The sequence below is a fragment of the Lipotes vexillifer genome, unplaced genomic scaffold (assembly GCF_000442215.2).
Source record: "Lipotes vexillifer unplaced genomic scaffold, Lipotes_vexillifer_v1.1 scaffold147, whole genome shotgun sequence".
NCBI classification, from domain to species: domain Eukaryota; kingdom Metazoa; phylum Chordata; class Mammalia; order Artiodactyla; family Lipotidae; genus Lipotes; species Lipotes vexillifer.
In genome coordinates this window covers 3,972,162-3,983,375 of record NW_006778796.1, presented here as the reverse complement: position 1 = coordinate 3,983,375, position 11,214 = coordinate 3,972,162, and the positions used below count along the sequence as shown (strand labels likewise).

General features: G+C 38.4%; 1 protein-coding gene across 1 annotated transcript in view; it reads left to right on the top strand.

Annotated features, from left to right (window-relative positions):
• Window positions 1-11,214, top strand: part of PKHD1 (PKHD1 ciliary IPT domain containing fibrocystin/polyductin) — a 433,351-nt gene that overhangs the window by 268,804 nt on the left and 153,333 nt on the right. Inside the window, exon 52 of the mRNA XM_007451921.1 lies at window positions 7,797-7,934. Coding sequence (XP_007451983.1) covers window positions 7,797-7,934 — 138 coding nt within the window. The remainder of the gene's footprint in view (window positions 1-7,796; window positions 7,935-11,214) is intronic.

Here is an 11,214-nt window from a genome sequence, read left to right as displayed (position 1 = left end):
TATATATATATATATATATATATGTTAGCATACGGTATTTGTTTTTCTCTTTCTGGCTTACTTCACTCTGTATGACAGACCCTAGGTCCATCCACTTTACTACAAATAATTCAATTTCGTTTCTTTTTATGGCTGAGTAATATTCCATTGTATATATGTACCACATCTTCTTTATCCATTCATCTGATGATGGACACTTAAGTTGCTTCCATGTCCTGGCTATTGTAAATAGTGTTGCAATGAACGTTGCGGTACACAACTCTTTTTGAATTATGGTTTTCTTATGGTGTATGCCCAGTCATGGGATTTCTGGGTCATATGGTAGTTCTATTTTTAGTTTTATAAGGAGCCCCCGTATTGTTCTCCATAGTGGCTGTATCAATTTACGTTCCCACCAACAGCGCAAGAGGGTTCCCTTTTCTTCACACCTCTCCAGCATTTGTTGTTTGTAGATTTTTTGATGATGGCCATTCTGACCGGTGTGAGGTGATACCTCATTGTCATTTTGATTTGCATTTCTCTAATGATTAGTGATGTTGAGCATCTTTTCATGAGTTTGTTGGCAATCTGTATATCTTCTTTGGAGAAATGTCTATATAGGTCTTCTGCCCATTTTTGGATTGGATTGTTTGTTTTTTTGATTTTGAGCTGCATGAGCTGCTTGTATATTTTGAAGATTAATCCTTTGTCAGTTGCTTTGTTTGCGAATATTTTTTCCCATTCTGAGGATTGTCTTTTCCTCTTGTTTATGGTTTCCATTGCTGTGCAAAAAGCTTTTAAGTTTCGTTTGGTCCCATTTGTTTATTTTTGTTTTTATTTCCATTTCTCTAGGAGGTGGGTCGAAAGGATCTTGCTGTGATTTATGTCATAGAATGTTCTGCCTATGTTTTCCTCTAAGAGTTTTAGAGTTTCTGGCCTTACATGTAGGTCTTTAATCCATTTTGAGTTTATGTTTGTGTATGGTTTTAGGAAGTGTTCTAATTTAATTCTTTTACATGCAGCTGCCCTATTTTCCCAGAAAAACTTATTGAAGAGGCTGTCTTTTCTCCATTGTATACTCTTGCCTGCTTTATCAAAGATAAGGTGACCATATGTGCATGGGTTTATCTCTGGGCTTTCTATCCTGTGCCATACTGTCTTGATTACTGTAGCTTTGTAGTATAGTCTGAAGTCTGGGAGCCTGATTCCTCCAGCTCCATTTTTCTTTCTCATGATTGCTTTGGCTATTCGGGGTCTTTGGTGTTTCCATACAAATTGTGAAATTTTTTGTTCTAGTTCTGTGAAAAATGACATTGATAGGGATTGCATTGAATCTGTGGATTGCTTTGGGTAGTATAGTCATTTTCACAATGTTGATTCTTCCAATCCAAGGACATGGTATATCTCTCCATCTGTTTGTATCATCTTTAATTTCTTTCATCAGTGTCTTATAGTTTTCTGCATACGGGTCTTTTGTCTCCTTAGATAGGTTTATTACTAGGTATTTTATTCTTTTTGTTGCAATGGTAAAAGGGAGTGTTTCCCTAATTTCTCTTTAAGATTTTTCATCCTTAGTCTATAGGAATGCAAGAGATTTCTGTGCATTAATTTTGTATCCTGCTACTTTACCAAATTCATTGATTAGCTCTAGTAGTTTTCTGGTACCATCTTTAGGATTCTCTATGTATAGTATCATGTCATTTGCAAACAGTGACAGCTTTACTTCTTCTTTTCCGATTTGGATTCCTTCTATTTCTTTTTCGTCTCTGATTACTGTGGCTAAAACTTCCAAAACTACCTTGAATAATAGTGGTTAGAGTGGGCAACCTTGTCTTCCTGATCTTAGTGGAAATGGTTTCAGCTTTTCACCATTGAGGACAATGTTGGCTGTGGGTTTGTCATATATGGCCTTTATTATGTTGAGGTCAGTTCCCTCTATGCCTACTTTCTGGAGAGTTTTTTTTTTTAGCACAAATGAGTGTTGAATTTTGTCGAAAGATTTTTCTGCATCTATTGAAATGATCATATGGTTTTTCTCCTTCAGTTTGTTAATATGGTGTATCACATTGATTGATTTGAATATACTGAAGAATCCTTGCATTCCTGGAATAAACCCCACTTGATCATGGTGTATGATCCATTTAATGTGCTAGTATTTTGTTGAGGATTTTTGCATCTATGTTCGTCAGTGCTATTGACCTGTAGTTTTCTTTTTTTGTGACATCTTTATCTGGTTTTGGTATCAGGGTGATGGTGGCCTCGTAGAATGAGTTTGGGAGTGTTCCTCCCTCTGCTATATTTTGGAAGGTTTTGAGAAGGATAGGTGTTAGATCTTCTCTAAATGTTTGATAGAATTCGCTTGTGAAGCCATCTGGTCCTGGGCTTTTGTTTGTTGGAAGATTTTTAATCAGAGTCTCAATTTCAATGCTTGTGATTGCTCTGTTTATATTTTCTGTTTCTTCCTGGTTCAGTCTTGGAAGGTTGTGCATTTCTAAGAATTTTTCCATTTCTTCCAGGTTGTCCATTTTATTGGCATAGAGTTGCTTGTAGTAATCTCTCATGATCCTTTGTATTTCTGCAGTGTCAGTTGTTACTTCTCCTTTTTCATTTCTAATTCTATTGATTTGAGTCTTCTCCCTTTTTTTTTTTTTTCTTTTTTTTTTTTTTTTTTTTGCGTTACGTGGGCCTCTCACTGCTGTGGCCTCTCCCTTTGCGGAGCACAGGCTCCGGACGCGCAGGCTCAGCGGCCATGGCTCACGGGCCCAGCTGCTCCGCGGCATGTGGGATCCTCCCGGACCGGGGCACGAACCCGTGTCCCCTGCATCGGCAGGCGGACTCTCAACCACTGCGCCACCAGGGAAGCCCTCTCCCTTTTTTTCTTGATGAGTCTGGCTGATGGTTTATCACTTTTGTTTATCTTCTCAAAGAAGCAGCTTTTAGTTTTATTGATCTTTGCTATCGTTTCCTTCATTTCTTTTTCATTTATTTCTGATCTGATCTTTATGATTTCTTTCCTTCTGCTAACTTTGGGGGGTTTTTTTGGTTCTTCTTTGTCTAATTGCTTTAAGTGTAAGATTAGGTTGTTTATTTGAGATGGTTCTTGTTTCCTGAGGTAGGATTGTATTGCTATAAACTTCTTTGTTAGAACTGCTTTTGCTGCATCCTATAGGTTTTGGGCCATCATGTTTTCATTGTTTATTTTTTTCTAGGTATTTTTTGACTTCCTGTTTGGTTTCTTCAGTGATCTCTTGGTTATTTAGTAGAGTATTGTTTAGCCTCCATGGGTTTGTATGTTTTACAGGTTTTTTTTTCCTGTAATTGATATCTAGTCTCATAGCATTGTGGTTGGAAAAGATACTTGGTATGATTTCAATTTTCTTAAATTACCAAGGCTTGATTTGTGACCCAAGATATGATCTATCCTGGAGAATGTTTCATGGGCACTTGAGAATAAAGTGCATTCTGTTGTTTTTGGATGGAATGTCCTATAAGTATCAGTTAGGTCCATCTTGTTTAATGTATCATTTATAGCTTGTGTTTCCTTATTTATTTTCATTTCAGATGATCTGTCCATTGGTGAAAGTGGGGTGTTAAAAGTCCCCTACTATGATTGTGTTACTTTCGATTTCCCCTTTTATGGCTGTTAACATTTGCCTTATGTATTGAGGTGCTCCTCTGTTGGGTGCATAAATATTTACAATTGTTATATCTTCGTCTTGGATTGATCCCTTGATCATTATGTAGTGTCCTTCTTTGTCTCTTGTAATAGTCTTTGTTTTAAAGTCTATTTTGTCTGATATGAGAATTGCTACTCCAGCTTTCTTTTGGTTTCCATTTGCATGGAATATCTTTTTTCTTCCTCTCACTTTCAGTCTGTATGCATCCCTAGGTCTGAAGTGGGTCTCTTGTAGACAGCATATATATGGGTCTTATTTTTGTATACATTCAGCCAGTCTATGTCTTTTGGTGGGAGCATTTAATCCATTTACATGTAAGGTAATTATTGAAATGTATATTCTTATTACCATTTTCTTAATTGTTTTGGGTTTGTTTTTGTAGGTCTTTTCCTTCTCTTGCGTTTCCTGCCTTGAGAAGTTTCTTTAGCGTTTGTTGTAAAGCTGGGTTGGTGGTGCTGAATTCTGTTAACTTTTGCTTATCTGTAAAGGTTTTAATTTCTCCATTGAATCTGAATGAGACCCTTGCTAGGTAGAGAAATCTTGGTTGTAGGTTTTTCCCTTCCATCACTTCAAGTATGTCCTGCCAATCCCTTCTGGCTTGCAGAGTTTCTGCTGAAAGATCAGGTGTTAACCTTATGGGGATTCCCTTGTGTGTTATTTGTTGTTTTTCCCTTGCTGCTTTTAATATTTTTTCTTTGTATTTAATTTTTGATAGTTTGATTAATATGTGTCTTGGCGTGTTTCTCTTTGGGTTTATCCTGTATGGGACTCTCTGTGCTTCCTGGACTTGATCAACCATTTCCTTTCCCATGTTAGGGAAGTTTTCAACTATAATCTCTTCAAATATTTTCTCAGACCCTTTTTTTTTTTTCTCTCCTTCTTCTGCGACCCCTATAATTCGAATGTTGGTGTGTTTAATGTTGTCCCAGAGGTCTCTGAGACTGTCCTCAATTCTTTTCATTCTCTTTTCTTTATTCTGCTCCCTGGCAGTTATTCCACCATTTTATCTTCCAGCTCACTTATCCATCTTTCTGCCTCAGTTATTCTGCTATTGATTCCTTCTAGAGAATTTTTAATTTCATTTATTGTGTTGTTCTTCACTGTTTGTTTGCTCTTTAGTTCTTCTAGACCCTTGTTAAATATTTCTTGTATTTTCTCCATTCTGTTTCCGAGATTTTGGATCATCTATACTATCATTACCCTGAATTCTTTTTCAGGTAGGTTGCCTATTTTGTCTTCATTTATTTGGTTGTGTAGGTTTTTACCTTGCTCCTTCATATGTAACATAATTTTTTGTCGTTTCCTTTTTTTTTTTTTTTTTTTTTGATGGGTGGTGCTGTATTCCTGTTTTACTGGTTGTTTGGCCTGAGACATCCAGCACTGGAGTTTTCAGGCAGTTGTATAGAGCTGGGTCTTGGTGCTGAGATGAAGACCTCTGGGAGGCTCACTCTGATTGATATTCCCTGGGGTCTGAGGTTCTCTGTTAGTCCAGTGGTTTGGACTCAGAGCTCCTTCCACAGGAGCTTGAGCCTGACCTCCTGCCTGGGAACCAAGATCCCGCAAGCTTCAGGGCGCAGTAAAAAAAAAAAAAATAAAAGAAAGAAAGAAAAACATCTACGAAGGGGGAATGTGCTAAAGACCAAAGGGAAAACTTTAAATTCCATGTAATAGACATATTTTAACTGAGAAGTATATTCAAAAGAGGCCTAATATCATGCTTTTGTGTGTGTGTGTGTTGTGTGTAAGTATTTTGTGAATGAGAGAAAACATTTATTGAAGAAATTCAGTTATTTTGTACAATCAGATTCAACAGCCAAACACTGGTAGAATGGACCATAGGTTGGAAAAGATAAAGGCGATTTGTATAGAACTCTTGTATTGAAAAGTGTTTGCTTGAAATAATTTCTATCTTGCTTTTGAAGTCATGTTAAAGTCATGAATCTATAAAATATATGTTAAACCTAGAACATTCTCTAGATATTTCACTCTTTCATTTGAATGTGTGGAAAGTAGCAGACATGAAATTGAAGTTGAAATGCAAATTTATTTTCATCTGTTTAGCCTGATAATTCATTTTGTATCAGTCACTAATAAACTTGAATTTTAAGGGGTGTCGGGAACTAAACTCAACAGATCTGGGCAATGTTTATTTAACAGCTTTATCTTTGATGTCATAGTAAGCACTAGGGATTTTGAAAAAGGGATGTTCTCTTCTCCTAAGGAAGTAACAGTTGGAGAGAAAGACATAATTACACTGAGGACCAGCCCAGTGACAGTTCCCTCCTTACAAGCAATAATCATGTATGTAATTACAATAATGTGTTTTAGTGCTATGCTGTAAGAAGAGAGATTTTCACAGGGGAGTGGTGGATGCAGTGTGAGACCATGAATGGCTTACCAGCAGAGCTAAAACTTGGGTTTCTTCTGATGGATGAGTGGGTGATGCAGATGCTGTTTGGCCCATGCCCACACCATGAGAACCTGTGTTCTACTATTTAACTGAGACACAAGGGGAGGGAGGGAATATGTGCAGGAGAATTTAGGGACCAGGTCCGGAGATGTCACACTTCGGTTCTGCCTACATTTTATTGACTACACCTCAGTCACATGGCTCATTTAATCGTAGAGGAGGTTAGAAAAGGTAATCTAACTATGAACCAGGAGGAAGAGGTAAATGATTGGTTCACAACCATCTACTCTCTGCCATAGGAAGGTGTGGTGGTCTTATCCGTTGAGCAGTAGGCAGGAACCAGAAAAGACAACTCCTGAGAAGTTAATTTGGGTGAGCAGGTCCTTAAGAACAACAGGTGCATTGCTTTCTGGAATGAGAAGCGAGATTATGTTAAAAAATTCCTTAAATATGAAACAGAAACAGACTCACAGCCATAGAGAATAGACTTGTGGTTGCCAAGGGAGAGGGGGTGGGAGAAGGAAGGACTGAGAGTGTGGGATTAGCAGAGGCAAACTATTATATATAGAGTGGATAACCAACAAGGACCTACTGTATAGCACAGGGAACTATATTCAGTATCTTCTAATAACCTATAATGCAAAAGAATATGAAAAAGAATAGATATATATGTATAACTGAATTACTTTGCTGTACACCAGAAACTAACACAACATTGTAAATCAACTACAACAAAATAAATTTTTTTAAAAAATCCTTAAAAATCTTTGCATGTGTCAGTGATTATGATACTTAAGATGTAAGCAGAAATGTTTATTTGATATCTTTAATTTGGATTGAATTACTACTAAGCCTCAGAAAGTAACACTTAATACTTTGGCACACATGAAATATTTACTGTTTTAAAGGTGAATGTTTACTCATGTATTACTCTATTGTTACTTTCAAACAGAAATCAATGTTTCTTTCTCCTGAAGTTGTATGGAAACTGCTTTTATGGAAGGGGAAATGAAGAATAAGTTTTAAGTTGTCCCATGAGCTCTGTAAGCTTTGCCAAAGCTAATGGACAGCAGTACTAATAATGAAAATTTCCAGCGTTTATTGAGCACGTACCAGACACTGGGCTTTTTGTGGTGGGATTGGGGAATTGAGAATGGTTCAGCCCTTTAGGTCTATTGATTCATTTAATCCTCACAAAAACCTTATGAATGAAGCAGGTATTTTTATTATCATCCTCACTTCACAGATTAGAAAACTGAGGCACAGAGGGGTAAAATTGTTGGTCCACGCAGTCAGACAGTAGCAGAGCTGGAATTCACATCCAGATAGTCTGACTTCAGAGGCCAAGGTCGTCTGTATGGTTGTCTACCTCTCAGACATGAGAGCCAAACTGGAGGGATGGGGTCAAAGGGTGTGGAGCTCATCTGGACGTTTGCACTAAAGTAGGCTTGGGGCAGGGTTTGGGGCATCGGCAGTGCCTTTGGCCATGACCCTCAGTTTGTGAAACGATGGCAGAATTTATGCATCATGCCTTCTTGTTTCCCCTGCCTCTTTATGAAAGCCTAGCCTTTGGAAAACCATTTGTTATTCCACTTCCTGCCCCTGTCCTGGCCCCGGCAGCAAAGGAAGCAGCTCCTGCACTGCCTGGAGCACCACAGTGCAGGTCGCTGGAGAGAGGAGGTAATTCTTGTTGTGTTTATGGGTCTGAGCAATTTCTTTTCCTTCTGCAGACAGGACTGTCCTTGTGGATACAGATCTTCCATCCCTCAGAGGCCTCTATGTGATGGGGACTCTAGAATTCCCTGTGGACAGAAGCAACGTTCTGAGCCTGGCGTGCATGCTCATTGCAGGCGGGGAACTGAAAGTTGGTGAGTCAAAGGCAAGGGCACCAGGATTGGGAGGAGAGAGAGGCCTTGGGAGAGGATGGTGTCCTCCAGCAGGGTTGCTTGAGGGAGCATGGGGAGGGCTGAGGCAAGGAGGAAGTTTGCTAGTAAAGCTTCTCCCGGGCAAGCTTTGGACACAGACAGAGGTGATGTTTGTTGGTCACCCCCTCCTGTCCACCCGCTGTCTGCTGCCATCTGGTCCCAGGGTCCTCATACTCATTGCAGGGCTCTTTTTGCCTCCTTCAGGCCACACATCAATTCTCCCTTTAGTTCTTTGTGTGAGAATTTACCCGTGGCTCACTCTTACAGAAGATCTTGTAGGGTGGATTGGTTATCCTTTGATCAACCAACTCACAGGAAAATTTCAGTTGCTATCTTAGTGCACGTCTTTCAGAGAACAGACCTGAAAGCTAAGCTGTGTGCTCGTGCTATACTGGGGCAGAAATCGCTGTGAAGTGAGAGTGAGTCTCTCAAGGAAACGGCTGTTTGCACAGTGTGGGAGATGCAATGGTGCTAGGAGATGAGGGTCCTCCCTCTGGGAAGTGAGGGATGTTGCAGGATGGAGTGGATCTGGGATGGTCTTTAACCAGGTCTGGTACACTGGCTTACTTAAATAAAAACCCAAGATGCTCTAGGTAGGCTCTGTACTTGAAACTGTTGTACACAATGATGGGAAGACATGTCCCTTGCCCTCAAAGGAACTACTTTTGAACTCAGAAAGGCATTCTACTTTGCCCCCACAGAGGAGATTAAAAGAGAATTTTCAGAAACAAAAATACCTTATCCCAAAGAAACAATCTCTGATGGTGAGGAAATGTTTAGATATTGTTGTTCAGTAGCATGCAAATTTTAGACTCTCTGGAAGGAGAGACTTCTAGGCCTAACTACCTGTCCAAAGTTTAAATCACTGCAAGAAGCTTCCTGAAAAATTTTGGTCAAACCTCTTCTTGAATGCTTCCAGTGACAGAAAAATCAAAACATTTTGAGACAACATGTTCCCACTTTTAAAAAGTCTGTTAGAATTCTTTCCCTTCTTATAGACAAAGTCTATCTCTCTTCCTCTAATTTCTGTTGGTTCAGGTTCTTCTGTTTGATCTATTTAGGACGAGTGTCAAACTCTTTCTTTTGATAGCCCTTCATCTACATTTTATTGAATCTTCTCTTTTTCAGGTTATGCAGTTCCTATTATTTTAGCCATATATAAATCACAGTTATTTTAATCACAGTTATTATTATGATTATATAATTATAGCTGTATCATTTTAATCACAGTTATTGATGTTTTTAAAGTAATTTTTATTTTTGCTTTTATTGTGCCACCTGGAAAATACAGAAAAGCAAGTAGAAAGTTATACAGAAGAAGTAAAGTAATCACATATACTCCCAAATGTAAAGATAGATGCAGTTAATGTTTGTAGTCCTAAAATCATTTTTTTCCTTACACGTGCATGTGTACATGAACACACGTGCTCTAAAACATAGAGTATACAGTCTGATAATCTTCTGAATCCTATACTAACAATATGAGAATTTACTCAATTCATTCTATTTCCAAGACACAATTTTGATAGCTTTAATATTCCATATCCATGTGAGTCTATACATATACATACCTACATAATAATTTAGTTAACTATTTTTCTATTGTTGAACTTCAAGGTAATTTCAGGTTTTGATTTTTTTGTTTTTTTTTTGTCCTTGTAACTTACTCTGCAGTGAACATCTTAGTACTTAAGTCATTATTTACATCTCTGATTATTTTCTTAGGATAGACTTTTATAAGTGGAATTAATGGGTCTAAGGGTAAGTGCATGCTTTAAGGTCCTGGATGCATATTGTCAAATTGCTTTTCGGAAAGATTTTACAAATTTACACTGCCTCCACATTTCTGAGTTATGAGATCACCTCAGGCTTCCTGAAATTGTCACTAAACACACTTGTTTTGTTTAATTCCTCTGAAAGTATGAAGCCAGGGGGAAAGAACTATTCTCCAGATTAATGGTATAAGCATAAGTCATGACTTATTCTGAACAGAGTGAAATGAATATAGCAGAATTGGGCTATATTCATGGGCTCTAAGTCAGATAGCCTGGGGTCACATCCAACCTGGTTACCTACTTGATGTTTGGCCTTAAGTAAATCAGCCTCTGGATGCCTCCATCACTTCATCTGTAGCATATGATAGAACCTACCTCAGAGGGATGCTGAAACCATAAGTATAACAGCTCCTACTAAGTGCTTGGCATATAGTAGGTGTTTAATAAATGCTAGTTTATCTGTAAGGGTGCCTGCGGGAAGTACATGCATACTAACTTGGGCAATTGAGGAGATTTTAATGAAGGAACCATTTACAAATATCCAAATGGCCTGGGGCAAACCCCAGGGCTAGAAACAGGAGAGTATCCTTATCATCCCTTCCCCTAAACGAGTAAGAGAAGGAGATTGTTACTGGAATCAGAGATGGAGGTGAATGCCTGAAGATGGTTGTCAGACAGCACCATGAACTTTTGTGTGATTGGGACACACTCAGTATTCAGAAGGACCTCTGGGAGTAAATACCCACATCTTACTCTCTGTCCTCCCTCGTCTCCTGTTCATGCTACCACTTAGCCAAACCCAACCAGAACTCTGAGTAAAGGAACACTCACTGATGTCCTGTGTCCAGGACAGCTGTGTCCCGGGGCAGTGAGCAGAGTAAAGGAGGGCAGAGTTTGGAAATGAGGTGTCCGTGGGCGCTCTCCACCACAGATGTGGTTTTTCTTTTAAAACAGCCAAAGATTCAACTTCATCCAGCTGATTATGCCAACTGCTTCATCAACTCTAATTCCTTCTCTTTTTGCATATATGCTGCCTCAAATACATATCTCTACATTGTACACTTGTGTAAGAATTACTTTGTTTTCACTTGGGTTTTAGGGAGACCTAAGTGCAATATTCTTTACTTATGTCTTTTTTTTATTATTTCAACACATCTTTCCACAGTGAGGAAATCCTTTTGGCTTCTGATTTTTTTCCTCCCAGATTAATATCACTTGCTCATTTGTTTAATATTCTATAAAATTCTCATCCAGTTAACTGATAGAAATATTCAATAAAATTGAGCTTTGTTCTTGTTACTACAAAACTTATTTCAGGTTGGCATCTTCTATTGCTAAGCGTGGTCTTTTTTTGTAAGTTTTTTAGGTTTCTGAGGTCACTTATTACTATAATTCAAACTTGTTGCTTGTGAAAATCTGTACCTTTGAAGGGAAGTGACACAATGCCA